The sequence below is a fragment of the Harpegnathos saltator genome, unplaced genomic scaffold (assembly GCF_003227715.2).
Source record: "Harpegnathos saltator strain DR-91 unplaced genomic scaffold, Hsal_v8.6 scaffold240, whole genome shotgun sequence".
Taxonomy (NCBI): Eukaryota; Metazoa; Arthropoda; class Insecta; order Hymenoptera; family Formicidae; genus Harpegnathos; species Harpegnathos saltator.
In genome coordinates, this window is record NW_020230029.1 from 791,604 (window position 1) to 812,815 (window position 21,212).

The 21,212-nt window shown below is 44.0% G+C and overlaps 3 protein-coding genes across 7 annotated transcripts; 2 read left to right on the top strand and 1 right to left on the bottom strand.

The window, feature by feature from the left end:
- Positions 1 to 37: 37 nt before the first annotated feature.
- Positions 38 to 7,171, top strand: LOC105186120 (sodium-dependent nutrient amino acid transporter 1). Of its 2 annotated transcripts, none has more exons than XM_011146128.3 (11): positions 38 to 149; positions 1,465 to 1,527; positions 2,158 to 2,271; positions 2,507 to 2,753; positions 3,354 to 3,579; positions 4,544 to 4,918; positions 5,368 to 5,734; positions 5,850 to 5,949; positions 6,182 to 6,358; positions 6,434 to 6,528; positions 6,629 to 7,171. In XM_011146128.3, exons 1-11 carry the CDS (start codon positions 96 to 98, stop codon positions 6,797 to 6,799), a joined length of 1,989 nt encoding a protein of 662 aa, XP_011144430.2. In that variant the 5' UTR covers positions 38 to 95; the 3' UTR covers positions 6,800 to 7,171. The 2 variants fall into 2 exon arrangements, with proteins under 2 accessions (XP_011144430.2, XP_011144431.2); XM_011146129.3 differs by lacking the exon at positions 38 to 149 and adding an exon at positions 414 to 494.
- Positions 7,172 to 8,210: 1,039 nt separating this feature from the next.
- Positions 8,211 to 13,525, top strand: LOC105186122 (sodium-dependent nutrient amino acid transporter 1). Of its 2 annotated transcripts, none has more exons than XM_011146135.3 (9): positions 8,211 to 8,645; positions 9,721 to 10,093; positions 10,482 to 10,752; positions 11,034 to 11,408; positions 11,499 to 11,688; positions 11,788 to 11,964; positions 12,128 to 12,227; positions 12,306 to 12,577; positions 12,724 to 13,525. In XM_011146135.3, exons 1-9 carry the CDS (start codon positions 8,634 to 8,636, stop codon positions 12,889 to 12,891), a joined length of 1,938 nt encoding a protein of 645 aa, XP_011144437.2. In that variant the 5' UTR covers positions 8,211 to 8,633; the 3' UTR covers positions 12,892 to 13,525. The 2 variants fall into 2 exon arrangements, with proteins under 2 accessions (XP_011144437.2, XP_025154640.1); XM_025298855.1 differs by lacking the exon at positions 8,211 to 8,645 and adding an exon at positions 9,479 to 9,545.
- On the bottom strand, positions 13,277 to 21,201 carry LOC105186121 (sodium-dependent nutrient amino acid transporter 1). Of its 3 annotated transcripts, none has more exons than XM_011146133.2 (11): positions 20,817 to 21,201; positions 19,959 to 20,050; positions 16,927 to 17,004; positions 16,161 to 16,446; positions 15,813 to 16,026; positions 14,822 to 15,193; positions 14,269 to 14,635; positions 13,955 to 14,054; positions 13,700 to 13,876; positions 13,525 to 13,619; positions 13,277 to 13,439 (listed from the first exon to the last, which is right to left on the bottom strand). In XM_011146133.2, the coding sequence occupies exons 2-11, from the start codon at positions 20,004 to 20,006 to the stop codon at positions 13,299 to 13,301; spliced, it is 1,878 nt and encodes a 625-aa protein (XP_011144435.1). In that variant the 5' UTR covers positions 20,007 to 20,050; positions 20,817 to 21,201; the 3' UTR covers positions 13,277 to 13,298. The 3 variants fall into 3 exon arrangements, with proteins under 3 accessions (XP_011144435.1, XP_011144433.1, XP_011144436.1); XM_011146131.3 differs by having other exon boundaries at positions 20,798 to 21,201; XM_011146134.3 differs by lacking the exons at positions 19,959 to 20,050; positions 20,817 to 21,201 and adding an exon at positions 18,860 to 19,009.
- Between the last annotated feature and the right edge of the window lie 11 nt (positions 21,202 to 21,212).

Here is a 21,212-nt window from a genome sequence, read left to right on the forward strand (position 1 = left end):
CCATTCGCTTTAGAGCGCCATTTCTTTCACGGTGCAAAGTATGCACGGCTTCAAACGGCAGTCGTAAGAACTTTACGGGACGCAGATTCGAGGAGATGAAGAGTTATTCCTCGCTGATAATATCAAACGAACATTCCGACATTTCTCCCGTGAGTGTTACATCACCATTTTCAAGCCGGCTTATAAATATATCGAAAGTATTAATATCACATTATCCGCGGTATTCACTTATTATGGCGTCCGGCCGTTTTTTTCCGTCCTCTTTATGCATGGCAGATTCTAATAATCCTATCGTTATTTTCGTCAACCACACGTTTCAAATTATTGTTCGAGATACGCGCCTCAATACGCGCGCGTTATCTTATTGACAATGCACGCGGCTATTTCGCGTAATCCCACCGTTCCTCGTAATACACTTTTCAATACAGAGTGTCAGTCTCTCTCTCCCCGTTATTCTCGACAGACCTGTTGTCGGTGCACAAACAGTCCTTACAGTACGTATACGTAAATGTAAAAGTCGAAGAAACGTCGGTCGCTAATTTGGCAAATTGCTCGTCACTGATAGTTGGCACACTGCGTCGCTTGCCGATGTGTATGCAGATTATTTCCGTATCTTTCGTGTATTAATTGAATTAGAACGTCGTTAATCGTTAAGGTCTTTCGGCGAACGATAAAACGCCTGCGCGTCCTTGCGCAGGCGAAACGTAAAATTGATAACGCCGCGCTACGTGCAATCGGCGCTTGCGTTATTTTCACAGCTGCAGGCAGAATACGATCTTTGGCATTTTTGGCGCGTGTGACAAATAAATTTCTGCGAGATTATCGTCATGGGTGTCGTCGAAGCGGAGGACGAATCCAACGATTTCTCAAGCCGCTAATTTACGTTGAAGCATGCGCCCCTAATGTCGTGTGTTTCACCCCCTGTAATTAATTAGCCTTCATAATTCAACTCCCCTCGTCCCTCTGCAGGACGCAACATCGAAAAGTGTCGACATTTTCGCGGCGGACTGTCGACTCTAACGCGAATCTTTCCACGTTAGCGCGTTAATTCCGCCTTCGCGATCGGCCCTTCTCTTCTAGTTAATCGAAATAAGTTAGAGCGACGTTCGTTTCGACTTGTGCGCTTAGACTTTCCCCGTCAGTCGTGTGCTCGTCAGACGGCTTTTCGCCGAAGAGTACTCGGCGAGATTCGGCTTCTGCCTTCAATTTGCGCAAACTTGCTGACTTACAGCGGCGTGTTTTGACAAATATTCGCGGGCCACAATCGCGTGCGTGCGCGCGTGAATTCCGTCGAATTAATTGAACTAATCGTATAAGACCGAATTTTTGGAATAAATCTTCATTCATTAATGATCCTTCGATTTCATATCAGCGCGACGTATCGGCGACAGGAAGGGGCGAGGACTCGTTCTCCTCCTAGAGTGTATTTTATAATTTGAAATTTTTTAAATTGCCGCTGATTAGGTAAGACGCGTGATGCGAATGACTGAACAAAAAACCATCGAACCGAGCGCAATGGGCAAAAAGGTATGTAAACATTTTGCGTATTTGTTGCAAAAAACCAGCGAACAGAAAAATGAAAATAAGGATGAAATTTTTTGTAACAAGCATTCTCTCAGTCTTCGGCACTCCTTCGGCAGATTTTATCGAATATTAACGTTTACGAGGAGGAATTTATTAATTATCTATTTATTTTTTATTTAAATTTAATTAATTTTCAATGTATTTAATGCATTGTCAGTCATCTATTTATTTTTTAATTGCTACGTGCCTTAAATCTGCGTAAGAGCGCCGAAAATTAGTAGAGTTGGATACTTTATCCTGCACGAGTGTTTTACTTTGTTGGACTATGATCTGAAGATAAACGACGGTAATAACTAAATGTCCATTTCCGCTGCGATGTTTTTGTTAACGCCGCTCGTGATTGTTAATCACGGACAAATTCTCAGAATCGCGTCTGGATAGAATTGTTCAATATTGAAATAACACAAATATGTTGAGGACGGGGGAACGATCTTTCGATTTACGTAACGTCTGAATCTCTCAATTTAACGTTTTTGCTGATTAATATGTGTCGCTTACAAGTAATGTGTTGTTTGTTCAACAATGCTGGAGAGTGATATAACCAGACTCGCTGTCATCGCTCGACCATTTCAGGTATCATACACAGTCTCGAGCGGTATGATAAATCATGCCTTCGTTGTAGACGAGACTGCTGACTGGCATAATATCGACGGGCCCATATCCTCCGCTCATGAAACTTCCAAAGCGGTACATATTTTTTACATAAATACATTTTTAAATAAGTACATACAAATCTATTTTTTTGAGAATAATTTTATCGTCAGAAAAAAAGTCGGCGTAAAATTATCTTAAAAAACTGTCAGAAGACGACCAAGATTATAAATGCGATGCTTCCGACAAGTTTTTTTTTTCGAATAAAGATATCTTCTGCAATAAAAAATTCAAAATTGTCAAACGATACCTGTATTTTTCCGCTACAAAGCCGGAGCGACAGCAATGGGGAAACGACCGGGAATTTCTGTTATCCTGCATCGCTATGTCGGTCGGTCTCGGAAATGTCTGGAGGTTCCCGTTTACGGCTTTCGAGAACGGCGGAGGCGCTTTTCTGATACCGTATGTCATTATCCTGTTCATCGTAGGAAAGCCGTTTTATCTGCTGGAGATGATCCTCGGCCAGTTCTCCAGTCGTTCAGCCGTGAAAATTTGGGACCTCGCGCCGGCGTTCAGAGGTGTGCATTCGTCTCAACGCGCATTTCTCACGATATTTGCTTAGAGCTTGCAACAATCGGACAATATTTTCAATCGTACATATCTCTTTTGTTAATAGATTTACATATTTCTTCCATCCAATTCAGTAAATTTAGCAATTTATTAAAATTGGCAATAAAACGAGTCATATTGAATCAAAGCATCCATTATCAATCATTTTCAATCTCATTTCAAATACAATTGGATGATTCTGCGTTTATAAAATGACTGATTCCTCGAGTGGATGAAATTATCGACGATCCGATGAACTTGTGCAAGCTCTCCAAAGTTCCATCGATTTCTTTTTTCCCATATTTATTTTTTATTTGCAATATTTTCATATCTATTTCATTTGCAATTAATAATGCGACATGATTCGTCTGAATTTGAAGAGATGAAGAGTCCATGTTTCGCAGCGATTTGGACTTCACATATACTGAAAATTTTCTTCTGGAAAATTTTCAATAAACCGTAAAGATCGAAAAAAACAGGATAGCTCTATCGATCGTGCGAGGCGTCGTAATAAATAGATAGATATGAATTTACGACAGCTTAGTGATAAGCTATCCAATTGATCGCAGGCGTTGGTGTTGCACAATTTATCATGCTGTTGGGTCTCGCGTCCTATTATTGCTCGCTGATGGCCTTGACGTTGTTCTACTTGGTTGCCAGCTTCCAAGAGGAACTGCCGTGGGGCAGGTGTCGGCAAGAATGGGGTGAATTCTGCGTGGACTCATTGCCGAGGAACAAGAGCGCGTCCATGATCGAGAACGTCAGTTATTCCAGCTCGGCCGAATTGTACTTCTAGTAATTATCTTTTCAAACAGCACGAATGTCTTCAAATATGTCTTAGAGACGTCTCCGTCGCTGTCGGCCATTTGAAATATGTAAAATCTCGCTTAAATGTTTGTTACATTCTTACTTATTAATAGTTTTTATTTATTTTTTAATAGCTTATTAATATCTTTTCCATTAACAGTTTTTACTTATTTCGAGTGTACGCAATATATTAAGACTTGCATTTAGAACTAAATAAGCTTTTTAAAGGAGTTTAAGTCGGATTTAATGAGTTTTCAGATATGATAACAGACATGATAATTTAAGTTGAATTTAACAAGTTCTCAGATATAATGATTTCAAACATATCGCACAATTTAGAATGAAATAAGTTGTTAAATAAATTTAAATTAAATTAAATAATTTTTCAAATATAATATCAGACGATATATACATTGACAAATGTAATTTTATCTTTAAATTAAAGGAGTTTAAGTTGAATTTAATAAGTTTTCAGATATAATAACAGATATAATTCAATAATTCATTGAATTTAACGCGAGTTTTCAGATATAATAATTTCGTACAAACATATCGTACGATTTAGAATGAAATAAGTTGTTAAATGTGTTTAAATTAAACTAAATGAATTTTCAAATATAATATCAGACGATACATATATTGATAAATCTTATCTCTAAATTAAAATCTAAGTTTCTTCACACAAGGCAGATTTCAAACAATACAAATGTTAACAATGCAATATCTTAAATATCCCTTTCAAATATCAGTACTGTCTTTTGCTTGCTTCTCGATTGTATGTTTACGCGGATCAAAGCCCACACAACAAGCATGTCCATGAAGCATCTCGGATATGTCTCTAAGACGTCTTTAAGACATCTCAAGGCGTCTTAATGGTCTTCGAAAAGAGACTGCACCCTTGTAGCTTACTTAGTCGCCGATGTACATTCGTTCGTCCATGTAATCCATGTAGCAAAGAAGTTCTGCGGGAGAAGAACAACATCGACGACGGTATCGGTGCGCCGGACTGGCGTTTGACGATCGGGCTTTTCGTCAGCTGGCTCACGGTCTTCATCGTGGTGATACGCGGCGTGCAGAGCTCCGGCAAGGCAGCCTACTTCTTGGCGATATTCCCCTACGTAGTCCTGATCGTGTTACTCGTGAGGGCCGTCACGTTGGAGGGGTCTGCCGCAGGTATCCTATACTTCATCACTCCGAACTGGGAGCAACTGTTGACGTCAAGCATCTGGTACAACGCGGTGGCTCAATGTTTCTTCTCGTTGACCGTCTGCTTCGGTGCGGTCGTCATGTTCGCCTCCCACAATAAATTCAACCACGATATCTATCGGTTAGTAGCTACTCCCGGGGGAGAGTTCATGACACGACTCGCCTACGACTCACGTCATGACCTCTTCTCATCAAGACTCAATACGACTTCGCTGTGCGGTATTCGGGTAGCAAAAAGCTTGCAAAGATATCTTAGAGGCATCTTGAGAATATCTCGTGTAAGAGATATCCCTTTCACATCTACTTCAGACATCTTTTTGGCGCTTTTAAAACGTTTTTAAGTAGCCATTCTGCTATCTGGGCTTTTGCTACTCGCCAAATTTCTCGGAGTAAAACCTCTCTGAAAACAAGAGGGAATTCACTCGGAGCGAGACGACGTAAAAACACCGTTACTCGGAATCGCAGGAGTGAATGTTCGAGAGTGAGATTTCGCTGGAAGAAATTTAGAGAGCAATCATCGTCGAAGAAATGCCAGATTTTTTCCCCTCACGGTCGCGATCTGTCGGTTAGGGACGCAATGATCGTGACGACTCTGGACACCTTCACCAGCCTGCTGGCGGGCTGCACGATCTTCGCGATCTTAGGTAACCTCAGCCACGAGTTGGGCAACGATAACATCAGGGCGGTCGTGCGAGGTGGCACCGGGTTGGCGTTTATCTCGTACCCGGAGACGATCGCCAAGTTCGCCGTCGCGCCACAGTTTTTCAGCGTCGTGTTTTTCGTGATGATATTCGTCCTGGGAATTGGCAGCGAGGTCGGCCTCACATCAGCCATCATCGCTATCGTGCGCGATCAGTTCCCGAGTGTGAAGTACTGGCATGCGGCCGTCGCTACCTGCCTCTGCGAGTTCCTTATTGGTCTCATATACGTTACGCCGGTAATTGACTATGACTTAACTGATTTACGAGCGTCGATCAATTTTCCACGGGACATTGTGAAGTCTTATCTCGTTGTCTCGACGAACATGATCACAAGATGTTTTTTTTTCACAGGGCGGACAGTTCATGGTGACTTTCGTCGATTATTACGTGACATCGTTTATCGCCTTTCTGCCGGCTGCTTTCGAAATGATCGCCGTCGCATGGTCGTACGGTACATTTCTAATCAATTAATTATAATTTTAAAAGCATTATAAAAGGAAGAAGTTCAAATCTAGGTTAATAAATCTACGAATTATATAGTCATTTTCTCAAATTTCTGACTATGATTACTTCGTAATTTGTCATCGCATTCGCAGTTGCAAACCATTACACCAAATGCTTTTTTTCTCTCGGTGCCCTAATTGATCCAAAAAATGCGTGTTGAATCTTGAGATCGATTTCAGGTCTGGCCAACTTCCTGAACGACGTTGAGTTTATGTTGCAAAGACGGCTATCGATCTTCTGGCGACTCTGCTGGAGCATCGTCACTCCGGCCATTATTCTTATCATCTTCATATACACAATCACCGATCTGGAACCGTTGAAGTACAATAAATCCTTCTATCCTGTATCGGCTTACAGTGAGTCATCTATTAATACTTAAATAAAAAGGGAAAAGCCTATTAAAGCTGTTTAATGTGTCTTTTCCGCTACAGTCATAGGTTGGATCTTGTTCTCCGTTGCTGTTCTGCAGATACCTTTGTGGCTGGTGGTGGCGATATTGAGAAAAAGGCACCTTCCTTTCCGAGAAGTAAGAGCGTGCCAAGTTTTTGCATTGCAAATCACAATTACTCATAATTCAATGTTACTCATGTATCTTCATTCTCATCACTTTTATTTAAATTTCCTAGATGATCAAGCAAGCCTTACTGCCGCTGAAATCATGGGGTCCGAGCGACGCGGAGAATCGCAAGAAGTGGCTGGTGTTCCGAGATCACCGCGACACAGAAGAACGAAACAACAACCGGAATACAGGTCGCAGCTCCTTCCGAGGTTTATTGCGAGTGATCCTTAAAGGCTGACCGTCTCAATGACGGAATCGCCTGTGCGCGACTCGAGTGTCTCATGCTCATCTTTTTCATTCAGGTTCCTTCATATTCCGCACACAATTCTTATAATTTGATACTATAATTTTAAAAAGCGTTGACTGTGCGTTATTATGACGCACTCATTCAAAATAGTCGGCACTGACATACCGGTAATATTACACGTTTCCCGCATGTACGTAGCAATGCAATCTAGTTGTCCTTGGTACGTAACCGTTTGCTTTCCCGCTTCTCATTTTTGCCGACCGCATGCGATGTATCGTACAAAACCTTGTCGCCCAACGATTGTATAGCGTGATACATGTACAGCACGCTGAGCATAATAAAGCTGCGTGCAACATTGTTATATATCGGTATTGGTACGTGTCGAGACGAACAACCGAGGGAACGAATTACGGATAATAATAACGCGATTCCATCGATATACAGCCAATCGACATTGGCCACAGTTGGTCGCAGAAACTCACAGTGATTTCGATTATGGCGACCACAGGAGAAATAGAAAGTACTCATCGTGTAAGTATAAATATGAGTGGATGGGCAAGAAAAATAGAGAAGAAAAGAAAAAATAAACAACGAAGCGATCCTTCGCCGTGCGAGATCGCGGTGCGAAGGCAAATGCTGACTCATCATGGCCGAAATTCAAATGCAGATGTTGTTGTAAACAACTGATGACGCTGAAATCACCAATTATCGCTGGCGAACATCGTTTCCTCCTTACCTCCCGAAGGACCTTGAGTTTATTCCTATTTGTGAGATGGCGAACTCGTTGGCACTGCACGTCTCCTTCTCATTCCTTCTTCAGGTTCTCAGGGTTTCCCGCTGCTCTTTCGTCTCTGCACCTTGACAATCCTTTCTTTCGGCGCTAAGATATTGTACGTACACTGGCTCAACATGTGACGACATCCTACTGATGCACATATCGGTGGTCGCGACTCAAGAAAATACAAAAAGAAGTGACTGGTCCGCTGTGGCGGATCAGGCTCTCAGAGCTCCACCAAGCTGGAATATCCCTTCCGTAAACCTCCTGTCTCGATTTCCGCAACTTCCCCGCTACGTCATAGTTCCCCGCGGCCGGGAATCCCGTTTCTTCTTCCTTTCTCGACCCGCGGATCGAATCGGGTTGTTATATTCTTGACGAATTTATCCCCTCTTGCCCACCCGTGAATCCGCCTATCCGTCTGTCTTCATCAGTAACACGTTCTACCTGTTTTATTTTCAAGTTGCCTGCGACTTGGTTCGCACAACTTCGCTCGCATAATCGTCCTTTCGCGATCTCTCGTCTCTTACTCTCTCCTTCTTTCTCTCCGTCTTTCTCTCCCTCTTGCTCTTTTTCCCTCTCTCCCTCTCTCTCTCTCTCTCTCTCTCTCTCTCTCTCTCTCTCTCTCTCTCTCTCTCTCTCTCTCTCTCTCTCTCTCTCGCTTCCTGTGGTCGCGTGATTCACCTGCATCTCTCCTACCTGCCTACTACGTACTAGCGATTAGACAGCCGGTCGTTTGATGATCGCTTCCACCGGTTGCGTTTTGTCAGTTACTCACTTAACCAGCCACCGCGGGAGTATGGCGATGGTTATCGGTTTATCAAAGCGTTTCCCGGAGATTCGTGCGGGAGTGAACCGCCGGTCATCCGCGCCAGCTAGTCTTCGTCGCAGGTAGCATCGTAGTACTTGGTAGATTTCGGTATACACTTGTCGTCGTCCTGCTCGTCTGTAATCCCGCGTCTCTGTGATCCGCTCGGCCAATACTCCTACATTCGGCGGGGACTGTCCCCGATTTCCACTTCCCAGTGTCTACCTCGAACATCGTTCACCATGTACGAGGCGGTAAGTGATCGATTCAAACGACGAGCTGCGTACTCGCGTTATAAAATATTAGAGCTGATCGAGCGTGACGATCAGTCGATCGGAAGGCGATAAGGCTGCAAGCGCGATCGGAAGTATGTTACGTGTACGTGCGTGTGTGTACGGCCGCTTTTTTCCATCATGAGCGAGTAATTATCGCGTAATGTGTCGTTTGCGCGAGCGACAGACGCGAGCGCGTCTCAAAGTGCGTCTCTTACTCGCGCGCGCGTTTCTTGTTTTTTTCTTCCACCGTAAAAGAGGGAGAGAGAGCAGCCGGATTCGCTTGGCTTTTTCCTATCGTTTATGGGTCCCGCTGGTCGGACGATAAAGTGAAAGTCACTCTAAATACTTTTCGATCGACATGGTCTCACGATATTGGCTCGGAGCGCAACCGAAAAAGAAAGCCTACCGCGCTCGAGATCTGCTTGAATTCACGCACATCGCTGCATCCGTCGGATAGATAATGGCTGTAAAAGCTAATCGCGCGTCTCTCGCGACATATTCGACGCTGTCGCAATCAATATCGCGAGGGAAGCAGAGTGATTCTCCGAGAGAAAGGGATAAAAGTTAACGACTTCGTTGTTTGCCGAGCGCGGGATTTTCGCACGCAGAGGTGTTCGCGGTGATAAAGTTATCTCCATGATTCGCATCGAAATCCTCCGCGAGATATCTCGGTGACTCTAATCGAAATCCTTTCCACGAATGCGGAATGTCGCGACTGTTAGAAATTTCGACTTAGAAATTGTATCGTCCGATCAGCTGTTCAAACATAGCTGTCGTTATCGCGTCTGTCATCTTCTTTCTATGATCGCGTGTGATTGATTTATAAAGGTGGCAAAACGTCCTCGATATCAACCGCGCCGAGGTCTTTAAACCGACCAGGTGAGAAATGAGAATTCCTTCTCTGATCGCGAACCCGTTCGCAATGACCTGTATTTTCGCTGCGGGTTTTGCGGCCGAACGCGACGATCTCGGTCGAGTCTCATGTTTATTGCGTCTGTGACGCGTCTCTCGCTACGAAATTAAATCTCCACAATGTGTTTGTTTTGCCCTGCAGAAAGAGGAAAAGCAACGAGGCCTGGACAACGCGGCCTTCCAGGCGGACGAGCTCCATATCAGAAAGACGTATCTCAACGGCGACTTGACGAGCTTCGACGTAGTCGAGTTGCCCAGCAAGGAAGAGCATGAACGGGTGACATGGAACAACAGCATCGAGTTTCTCATGTCATGCATCGCCGTGTCGGTCGGCTTCGGCAATATCTGGCGATTCCCGTTCACGGCGTACGAGAACGGCGGTGGTGCCTTCCTCATACCCTACGTGATTCTGCTCATCTTGGTAGGGAAGCCATTTTACTTCCTAGAGATGATAATAGGACAGTTCTCCAGCAGCTCGTCCGTCAAGGTCTGGGGCATGTCGCCAGGTTTTGTGGGTAATTTTTCTTTTCAGGTTTTTCTTTTCCTTGCAAGAGATGAGATTTGCGGACTTGAATTAATAATTATTATCATTATTAATTCTTTTATCACTTGAAATAAAAATTATTATTATTATTAATTCTTTTATCAGTTGAACTGAAAATTATTGTTATTATTAATTCTTTTATCACTTGGGTACTTGAATAATATCCAAGATAGACCTTTACTATTAACGCTTCTGCTAAAAATGGGATCCGAAAGAAAGTTGCTTTGTGCCTGAATTACAAATTTGCGCAAAAAAGGCACGTAAACAGATAAGCTCCGCTCATTCCCGGCCGCACGAGTTCTCGTGCGAGGTAACAGCGGCGTTCATCCTCATCTGAATATGGACACTTGTTGCGACAGGAGTAGGATGGGCGCAGTTCTGTTCGACGGTGGCATTAGCCACCTACTACAGCTCGCTGATGGCGTTGACACTATATTTCCTAATCGCGTCCTTCTCCTCCGAGTTGCCGTGGGCCACTTGCTTGGAAGAATGGGGCGACACGTGCGTCGACTCGAGCATGAAGAAGAACCACAGTGCGGTTCAGTTAAACGCGACGGCGAACAACGAGATACTTGGTAGTCTCTTAAATAGCAGCGCTCAGCGTCAAAGCTCAGCCGAGCTGTACTTCTTGTAAGTGTCATCCCTTGCTTCTTCACCTCCTCATGAATCCTCGAATTTATTAAAATGGAAAAAGTTGTTTAACTTTCAAATGACATAAATATGACTTCTGCCAATTATATATAACGAGATCCCTCTCTTAGAATGTTTATTCACAATGCTATTTTTTCTCATAATCTCGCCGACAAGTATCTAAACAAATATTTAAACGTGCATGTGTCAATATCCTTGAAAAAGTTCAGTAGTTTTGGGAGTTGAAGATCTCGATAAGAACTCGATAAAACAATTCGCAGGCGAGTGGTACTGCATGAGAAGGAGAGCATCGACGATGGGATTGGACTGCCGGACTGGAAGCTGACGCTGTGCCTGTTCGGTAGTTGGGCGACGGTCTGTTTGGTGTTGTCCCAAGGTGTTAAGAGTTCCGGCAGGTTCTCCTATTTCCTCGCCATTTTCCCGTACATCGTGCTAGTCTCCCTGCTGGTCCGAGCGGTCACCTTGGACGGCGCGATCAACGGAATCCTTTACTTCATCACCCCGAAATGGTCCAAGTTGTTGGAGCCGACCGTCTGGTACGCCGCCGTGACGCAGTGCTTCTTCTCGTTGTCCGTCTGCTTCGGCAGCATCATCACGTACTCCTCTCACAATGACTTCAAGCACAACATATACAGGTGAGGAAATGGGCATTCCCGCCTTCTATTTTCCTTGAAGTTAATTAAGAATATTACGCTGATTCATCCGGTGACTGCGTGTGATCTCAGAGACGTAATAATCATCACTTCTCTGGACACGGTCACGAGTATGGTGGCTGGTTGCACGATATTCGGTATTCTCGGCAACCTCGCTTACGAGTTAGGCGTGGACGACATCTCTACGGTGGTCAGGGGCGGTGCTGGCTTGGCCTTTGTGTCTTATCCCGACGCTATAGCGAAGTTCAGCTTCATGCCTCAAGTATGCACTTCCTGATAGGTGTTCGATATCGATTTCTCAAAATGATTCTCTGTCGTCTCTCTTTTCCAAATATATACAGTGATCGTTTTTCCATTGCAGTTGTTTGCCGTGCTGTTCTTCGTCATGATGTTCGTCCTCGGTGTCGGTAGCGCCGTAGGCATGTCCACGGGAATCATCACCGTGATAAGCGAGCAGTTTCCGTCGCTGAAAACCTGGCAGATCGTAGTCCCATCGTGCATTATTGGCTTCTCGATCGGCACTGTCTATGTGACGCCGGTTAGTACAAGTGACTTTCAGCGAACTTTGATCAAGTTTTTTGACGACTTAAAATCACACAGTCAATTTAGTATATTATCTGCTCTGTTTTTTCTAAAAAGGACAGAGACGATTAATTTTCCAGTTATTGTTCTAATAATGAGAGAACAAACTTCTACTGCAGGGCGGCCAGTTTATATTGACTTTGGTGGATTATTACGGTACTTCGTTCGTGGTGTTTATCTTGGCGTCCTTCGAAATGACTGGAGTTGTATGGATCTACGGTAAGAGTATCTACGCTTCTCGTCGTAGATAATGACTCGATGGTGTTAAGATGTCTCATTGACCCCTCGCCGTACTAGGTTTCGAGAACTTTCTGGACGACCTGGAATTCATGTTAAATAGGAAGCCAAGCGTGTACTGGAGGATATGCTGGTTCATAGTGACGCCGTTGCTGCTGATAACAATCTTCATCTACACCGTAGCCACCTTGTTGCCTTTGACCTACGGCGACAGATCGTTGCCGGAGTCTGCGCACGCCGCCGGATGGATGCTGCTGTGCGTAGGTGTGCTGCAGATACCGTTGTGGATGCTGGTGGCGATACTGAGGAATCGGGAACTATCGTTCGTTCAGGTAACCTATTTGTGCTATAAAGGAAAAAAAGCAGAAGAGAAAAAGAGAGAAAGGCTAATGGACAATTATTGGATCAAGGTGAATGCAAAGTGTCTTGAAGTGAAACTGTTGCAATTCATTGCAAATTATTGCCGCGTTTGTTCAAGATGGTGAAGAAGGCCTTCGGACCAGCGGCCGGATACGGTCCGCGGGAAGTGCAACAACGTAAGGACTGGAAGATATTCAAGGAGGAGAGAGCGAGAGCCCGAGAGAGGAGAGTCCAACCGTACTGGAAGCAGACGCTGTACATCCTCCTGAACATGAAGCCAAAGTGAAGGCGATGCCGCCGGTCGTCCACGCTTCGCGTTTCTCCTTCGGCTTGCAAGTCGCGCTCGTGTCACCGTGGCTCTCGTGGCAAGATCTGCGACTGACGAGACCGACGAATATATTTATACGTATATTTGTTTATTTTTCCAAGCAAATTATTCTGCAAAGTTCCTCGTTGTTCAATCTCGCAGCGAAATTATGAGCTTCCATGAGTCTCTGAGACTTGCCTAAGTGTAATTTTATATTATAGACCATGCGAATACACCACGCGACAAAGAGCAGCCGACGTGATGAGGGCATCGTTAGTACAATCGTAATTCATCGATCGTTCGCTGTAATCGACGCTACGCCAGATAATACAAACACGTATGTGCGTGCGTAACAATTTTAATATCGTCTTAATCATAGTTTATTGTCAATTTCTACCAAATAACATTGCGATAACTTTCGACTTATTCGCGCACGCTCGCGATATCCTCTTCGACTGCTTGAAGTCCTTCCATTCGTTGTATTTTTCCGGGTCCTTTGGCCCCCAGTCGGCGCTCGGCTTAAACGTCTGCAAGAAAGATGACGAATTTAGGTTCGCCATGAAAAGATGTTCATGCGGAAATTATCTCGGAATAAAATGCAGGTGAAATTACATCTGTGCACGCCTTGTTCCTATTCCGAATTCCGACGACGATTATACCCAAGGGAAACGGAAGAATCCCCAAAGTCAGAAGCGTCCAGCCCGCAACTGTAAAAGAAAAAATGCGGGAATGTTCATTTCGTCAAGTCCTACCTTATCCTTGATCGTGAAAGGGTTTAGATCGCTACCGTATGCGGACGTTGGGTAGTATTCGTCGTTGTACGTAAGCGGCGTCATACTGATGAGGAAGTAAATTAGAATGGTAAACAACGACAATGGAGTTAAGTAACACCAGCAAAATTTCCAGTACAAGGACGGTCGTCGTCCCACCATGAACTCGATGTCGTCCATAAAATTGTCGACACCTAGAAAATCGCTCAGGTCACTCCCGACGATCTCGAGACGTGGGGAAGGTGAAAGTGAATTGGGACGCAAATTGTTACCGTATACCCAGGAGATTGCGATCATCTCGAACGAAGCCAAAAACACAATGATGAAGGTCCCGCCGAAGTAATCCACCAAGTTGAGGATATATTGTCCACCCTGCCGATAAAAAGAGAAATAATTAAGTACTCGTCGACGTTTCCGTCCCGAGATGACTTTAATTTCTTCCTCGGACAACGCGGAGAATTTAATCTCTTATCAAACTACCAGGTGGATTAATTATTTTCAGCGAATTGTCCCACGAAGTTCCTGATCATTGAATCTCGAGACTTAATCGCACACAATTCGCATAGAATTTTTCCGTGAAACTCACAGGTGTGCAGTAGACCACGCCGATCAAGAAAGCGAAGATGGAGAGGCCGGCTGCGATTTTCCACTGCTTGAGCTTCGGGAACTGGTCCTTGACGATGCTAATGATGACATTGCAGAAGGCGACAGTGGTGCCGATGCCCAACACGAAGAGCATCAGAAAGAAGAGAACAGCGAAAAGCTGCGGCACTACCGTGAATTTTGCCAAGGCCTCCGGATAGGACACGAAAGCCAAGCCTGTTCCGCCACGCACGACCTTACTGATGTCGTCGTTGCCGGTCTCGTGTGCGAGGTTGCCCAGGATCCCGAAGATAGTCGTGGCCGCTATCAGGCTGGTGCAGAAGTCCAGGCTCGTCACGATCATGCAATCCCTGCAACGATCCCGACAATCGCAACATGTTCGTCTCGTTTGTACTAGCTGATATCTACTCGATGCAAAGAGGCAAACTTTCAGCCAGGGATCGAACCGAACTACTGGACTGAAGTATCAATCTTCGTTGCTTTACTTCCGGGTGAAAGATAAAGGTTTCCTCCGTTCGTGCTCGAAGTACACACACCTGGATACGTTGTGCTCGAAGTTGTTGTACGAGGAGTACATCGTCACCGCGCCGAAACACACTCCGAGCGAGAAGAAGGATTGAGTAACTGCGGCGTACCAGACCGCCGGGTCCAGAATTTTGTGCCATGTGGGCTTGAAGAGAAAGATTATGCCATTGATCGCTCCTTCCAAAGTAACCGCGCGTATTAGCAGACTGATCATCACGACGTAAGGGAAGAGAGCCAAGAAGTAGGCTGCTTTACCGGTGCTCTTCACGCCTTTGCAGATCACCACGTAGACGAAGATCCAACTGGCCAACAACGTCAGTACCAACTGCCACGAGGGCAACCCGAGTCCGTCCTCGATTCCCGTCTCGTTCAGGACGAATTTCCTAAACATGCGAACGATCGAAGGTGTCAATCATCGAAAGCGTTAATCTCGTCATGGAAATTAAGATTCCCTTCAGGATCGATGAGTGAAGAGGGAAAAGTTGCAGAAAGCAGAGGAGTTCCACGAAAATAAAGGTAACGAACCGAAGAGATAATTCTCGCGATGTGATTAAATTCGTTATACATTGTTATCATGTTTTGTGCCGCATCGGGATAATTAACGGGCATCGTAAATGTATAGTAAGCGGGAATTCTGATCCCTGCGGATTTCGTGAGGCTCTAAGTGAGTCGCGAAAATAACCAGGCGCGGCCGTGAAGAACTCTCGATAAGCTCGTAATGCACACGTCAGTGTATTACCTACACAACGATGGCGAACGGTGGAGAAACCAACGTGGACGCAAAGGACATCCTGATAACTTGCCCTGAGTCTTCAGTCTCTGTTAATTCTTGCGACAACAACAAGATTCGCGTATTTGATGTAGAACTTTATAAAAATTTCATCTCGCTGTTTCTCACGGTTTCAGGAAATCGTGAAATACAATTGAATATAAAAGACAGCCTGAAAACGCATCCTGATCTTTCGACACCCAATTTCCGCACCAAGGAGAGAATCCCCGTACCTGAAGTAAAACTCAGCGGAACTTCCGTTGCCGTTTCTCGCCGCTGCGCCGGCCGACGAGCTGTCGAAGCACTCGCTGCCCCATTCCTCCCAGCAAAAGGCCCACGGCAGCACCGACTGGAAGCTGGCCACCATGTAGAAGAGTGTCAGGGCCATAAGGGCGCAGTAATACGTGATGACGGAGAAGACTGACACCGTGACGCCGTAGCCGATACCTAGCAATCCGTATTAAGATCCACGTTCATACAAGTGCCGATCTGATCTGAGTCCTGCGAAGATGTTCCAAGGGAGCATCCTGACGCTTTCCAGCCAGGACCGGTGGTTTCGCGACTATAATCACCGAGAGTACCTTGGAACGCGGGCGACACGGACCAGATTTGCACGCAGGACCGGCTGGTGAACTGTCCGAGGATCATCTCCATGTAGTAGAAGGGCTTGCCGATGATAATGAGCACTATTATGTAGGGAATGAGGAAGGCGCCGCCGCCGTTTTGATAAGCAGTGTATGGAAACCGCCAGACGTTCCCGAGGCCGACGGAGAAGGCCACGCAGGACATGAGAAACTCCAGATCGCTTCCCCATTGCGCTCTCTTCTTCCCTTCTTCCTGCTCCTCTTCTTTGATCGCCGCTGACACCTGTAAGGTGAGTATATATTTTATATCACGAAAAAGCAAAATAGTCGATGCAACTCGAAGTAGAGTAAACCAACTCGATTGCAAAGTTGCACGTCACGAACTAACCGTCATAATTCTCTCAGAAAATTTTTGCTGTAATTTTCATCTCTTGTTTAAGACAAATTCGTTTAACGAAATTTAGTTTAACGAGGCGATGACAAAGCTGACCTTTGTTAGTAATATTAATTGGAAGAACATCTGTGTCATACGTATAATCTAGTTTTGTTAAGTCTCTCATTGTTGACTGAAATTTGCAGGAATTTCTCAGCTTTGTCGATCTGACTCGATTTTCCCTCAGTTTCAACCGATTGCAGCCTGTACGAAATTTAGGCAATCTTGAGACTTCTTTTCAAGCGATTTTTTATATTTCATTGGTTGCTTCTTGCAAAACTCGCTTAAAAGTGTTCTTTCGAATTTGACGTTACTTCCGGTTAAACTCACCCTATTCTCTAGCTCGCCGACCGGCGGAACGGACAGCTTGAATACGCCGGGTATCTCGTTCTTATCGCCGACGTAATTCTGCGACAGAGCGAAACGAAATCAATCATTTCTTATCTCGACAATTTTTTCCGTAACACAAAAACGTAACGCAAAATAAAAATATTATTTTCATTGAATTCACGCAGGCAGCAAGCCGCGAACGGTGACCTTATGAATCATTCACGCTCTTTGATCAGGTCGTCTTTTAAAAATTGCACGCAGTGATTACCGCGTGTTGTATGTAAAAATGATATATGTCACTGCGCTAGGATCGTATCGGGTATTCTGATATTTGATACATTCTGTGTTGCGGCACACGCGTGTGTGCCGATACGAACTCGCGCATCGAATGTGTAATCATTCGGATTTTATTAAATCTGCTCAGCTATTTAATCGGAAATATCATTAATATTTATACTGACTGGTTTCGCAAATACCGGAAGAAATCTAAACATTTGGCATATCATTGTATTAGATCCACGTTGCGTAATAAGCAAAATATTTATATCATATTCAACCGAGAATACAATCTTTTGCGTTCTCATCAACTCACTAAAATCCTCGATTATTCTATAAACATTCTGATTTCAATTATTTTAATTGAAAAATCAGTCCATCTGTTTTTCAAAGAGAAAGAAAGAGAAAAAGAAAACTCTTGAATTGATATTAAAACTGTTTTTATTAAAAACATAGATATAAATAAAAAAAAATTGAAAATGTTGAAAGGACAAAAATATTTATAGATTAATAAGATGATTTTATCCAATAAAAAAGAAAGCTTGCCACGCATGGCCGCTGATAAAAATTGATGACGAGAAATTTAACGGAGAACGATGAGAAAACCTCGCGTTTCTGTCAATTGTTCTGATATCGTGTGCAATGTATTGGAATGTTGCGTGAGCTTGACACGATTTTATTGTCGTATAATAAACCGCGAAGTATTGCTCAACAAGTACGAACACCGCTGTTTTATCTTATCATAAAACTGCAAACACTTACGACATGTTCGTGGTCTTTTTTTGCAACAAATTAATTAACTCACCGCAAAAAGAATGACAATCGCAAGACAATATTGTCCAAGAAATATTCTATTTCGACCCGGGGAAGGAATTCCTGAGCGACTATATAAGCGTCTGATTAAGTAAGCGTAACAAACACCGCTTCAGGGACACAAGCGGGTGCGCTTGTAAGTTATTATTAATTATCGACGTTCTTGACTGAGCATCTGTGACCTGATTTATGACTATTTAATTAAATGAATATGAAACGGGATCATCGCGTGAGCGTGCACATTTGTAGAACGAATGTGATAATCTAGTGTGTGCAATACATGTATTCAACGAATAAGACTCGCGTCGTCGTCACACAGAATCGCATAATTTGACAACAAATACCGATTGTCTTTTTGCTTGTTGAAAGTCTTAGACTCGTAATCGTGCTGTCATCATCGGCTTTTCAATCGAATATTGCGAACGTCGTAAATAAAAAATCGACACCTAGGCAAAGTTCTTCAGACGTCGCGGCTCTTGAATTATTTTCCTTAAAATTGCAGAAATACTCATTTATTTCCTCTCAACGAATGAAGCGAACTGATTCCACAAGAACTAGAAATTCTATTTATTTCTTTCGATCGAAACGAGTTTTCGGTTCGTTCATTTTCACGCTAATTTGATCGATCTTTTTTCCCGTGCAGAATCGAAAATGAAAAATTTATCAGCGTCATTTGGTCTCTCCCTCTTTCTCTTCTCCCTCTCTTTCTTCCTCGCCGAGGAAACCTTGTCGTTAAAATTCTGCTATTAATAATTTCAAAGACACCTGCTTTGAATAATTCACTTTTTTTACTCTCTCGTCCGTGCAACGTCAGCACCTTCACTGTTTCTTTGAACAAACGAACCTTCGAGTAACCCATGATTGACTCGCAATCGCACCGTTCGTAGCCGCTCTGAAGCGACCTACTACACCGATCGGTAGGATTTCGTTTTTTATTTCGGAAATCCGCGCGCGTCTTAGCCAGTCGGCGGACTTTGACAGACTGCTTAAAGAAATCGCGCGAATCGCACAGGTATCCATACAGATCTGTATGCGCAATCCTTTCCATCCGATTAGAGCGTGCACACGTGTAGCCACGGTAATCCTGCGCAAACTTCGCGTTGTTTTTCCCCCTTCCTCGTGATCTTTTCCATCATGTGGATTTCCTTTGAAGATTTTCTGTGTTGCAATATATTGGCAGAGAGAAGTGCTCTCTATGAAATTCAGGAATTTCTGCACGGGGGAAAAAATATTGGTTAACTTGACGTGACCGCAAACCATCATCACCACCTGTCTTGGTTGAAGAAAATAAAATTTCCGAATTCTTACGAATCCAACTCGTGGAAAATTAAACTGTCAATAAATTTTGCTCCAACGATGAAGATTAAAGTATCAATAAATTTTGCTCTAACGATGAAAATTAAAGTATCAATATATCGACATTCGAAAAGAGAGGAGGTGTGTGAAAAAGCAATTCTTTGGGACGAGCAAAGTAAAAATTTCATGGCGATAGTCATAGATTTTCCCGCATGTTTTTGTGATGAGTACACGTTGTAAAATACACTGTATGCGTTCATAAGTGTGCACATACGCACCCGCATTTCTGTCGGACCAAGAAGAAACAGAAAAATTCCAAAGGAACATACCTCAAACCGCAAATATTCATCGCAAATCCAGATTTATCCGGTAACGAGCGGTTGTCTTACGGTATAATGCGAGGAAGATGTGACGATACGCGCGATTGGAAAGTTTCCTCAAATAATTTCTCGCCTGCGCGCGCTCGCTAATACACGAATCTTGATTCTCGCTCGTATGTCTGTTTGTGAGGATCCACCTCGAGCCGCCCGTCAACGTTTACCGATGACTAATCCGAATGATATTCAGTAACGAGATGAGTAACGAAAGCGAACGGCAATTAACGGCCATAATTGTTTTCGTTGTTACGCCATTATACCGACACTTACCACCCGATGCGAAACTAAAGTGATTAATGTCGAGTTGTCGCGGAACATTCTTCCCACGTCTCTTCCGTCGACAAAGTACAACAGCTTAAAATCTAACAGAAAAATTATTGCCTCACATTATCGTGCGTTTATTCGCGTGCATTTAACTTTTAATCAAGGTTCGTTTCTTAGCGATCAATCGATCGCTTGATAACCTTGATTAAAAGTTAAAACGGAAAATCCGCGTATCGTTGCATCCGGCAGTATCAGTTGAATTCAACGCGCTTTTCACAATCTGTGGTTTTCCGAACCGCAGGTTGCTGCAATACGACAGTTAATTGTATAACGATTGACCGACGAAACACAGACCTTAGTTAAAAATTTGAACAGAAAAACAGTTCGAACAGGAAATTGCGTGTCGTTACGTCGACCGAACGAAATCACGACAACGTCAAAATGATGGGAAAATCACGAGACAGCGATCGAATCGTGATCGAAAAGTGAGCTCACACAGTCACTTTCTCGCTATTTTGACGTCATCTGATTTTCCGTTCCGACTTGAATGCGACCGACGATTTGCGGTTTCTCGAACCATGCGCGTTCCGTTACACGGAACGATCGATTATATAATATGAACTCGACTTCCCTCGCGCTGCGGATATAAATAAACAAGAGAAAATCCACAGCGGCGAGTAAAATTCGCAGCGGATAAAAATTTCAATTATCGCTCGCTCCCGAGTAATGTTATCGGAGGTACAAAAAGCAGTCACATGAATCTCCGATAATGATACGTTGCATCCGACTAGTTCGTGATTCGCATAATAATAAGCCGGCGATTGTGAACAGGAAACAAAACTTACGTTACGTTTAGACTCAAACCTGATTGTCCACTCTTACGTAAGGTCCTCGGCGTGGTAGACTCTCCAGGTAATTACATCCGCGCGCAATTAAAACGACAGCCTCCACAATACGGCGTATTCGCGGTGTCGGATTGAAGCCGTGCGAGTTCGGAAACATAAATCAGACTGCGCGAGCGTGACGCCAGTCACGGTGCTGCCATTGTACCTGGACGTTTGTGTACATGTTTTGCCTCGTGTACATTACGTCGTTTCATTTCTCCATACGAGAACACTTTGAAATGACGCCTCGTGCCCCGCCAAATCGCCGAAATGGCACACTTGCGCGATTAAGCATTAATGTGGAGTGACGACGCGGAGTATGCGAAACAAATAATTTGCTTCCGTCCGTCGAACCAAATAGAAGCGCATGATTCAC

What these genes read in the sequence shown, in the direction of transcription:
- LOC105186122 (XM_011146135.3), top strand. An exon ending in TGGAGTTGTATGGATCTACG is followed by an intron (nt 12,228 to 12,305) that starts GTAAGAGTATCT and finishes TCGCCGTACTAG; the next exon opens with GTTTCGAGAACTTTCTGGAC. An exon ending in GGGAACTATCGTTCGTTCAG is followed by an intron (nt 12,578 to 12,723) that starts GTAACCTATTTG and finishes CGTTTGTTCAAG; the next exon opens with ATGGTGAAGAAGGCCTTCGG.
- LOC105186120 (XM_011146128.3), top strand. Translation starts at nt 96, where the DNA reads ATGAAGAGTTATTCCTCGCTGATAATATCAAACGAACATTCCGACATT. An exon ending in TCGGCCGAATTGTACTTCTA is followed by an intron (nt 3,580 to 4,543) that starts GTAATTATCTTT and finishes TAATCCATGTAG; the next exon opens with CAAAGAAGTTCTGCGGGAGA. An exon ending in GGCACCTTCCTTTCCGAGAA is followed by an intron (nt 6,529 to 6,628) that starts GTAAGAGCGTGC and finishes TAAATTTCCTAG; the next exon opens with ATGATCAAGCAAGCCTTACT.
- LOC105186121 (XM_011146133.2), bottom strand. Translation starts at nt 20,006, where the DNA reads ATGTTCCGCGACAACTCGACATTAATCACTTTAGTTTCGCATCGGGTG. An exon ending in CGCAATCTCCTGGGTATACG is followed by an intron (nt 13,877 to 13,954) that starts GTAACAATTTGC and finishes GCGATTTTCTAG; the next exon opens with GTGTCGACAATTTTATGGAC. An exon ending in GGAACAAGGCGTGCACAGAT is followed by an intron (nt 13,440 to 13,524) that starts GTAATTTCACCT and finishes TCTTTCTTGCAG; the next exon opens with ACGTTTAAGCCGAGCGCCGA.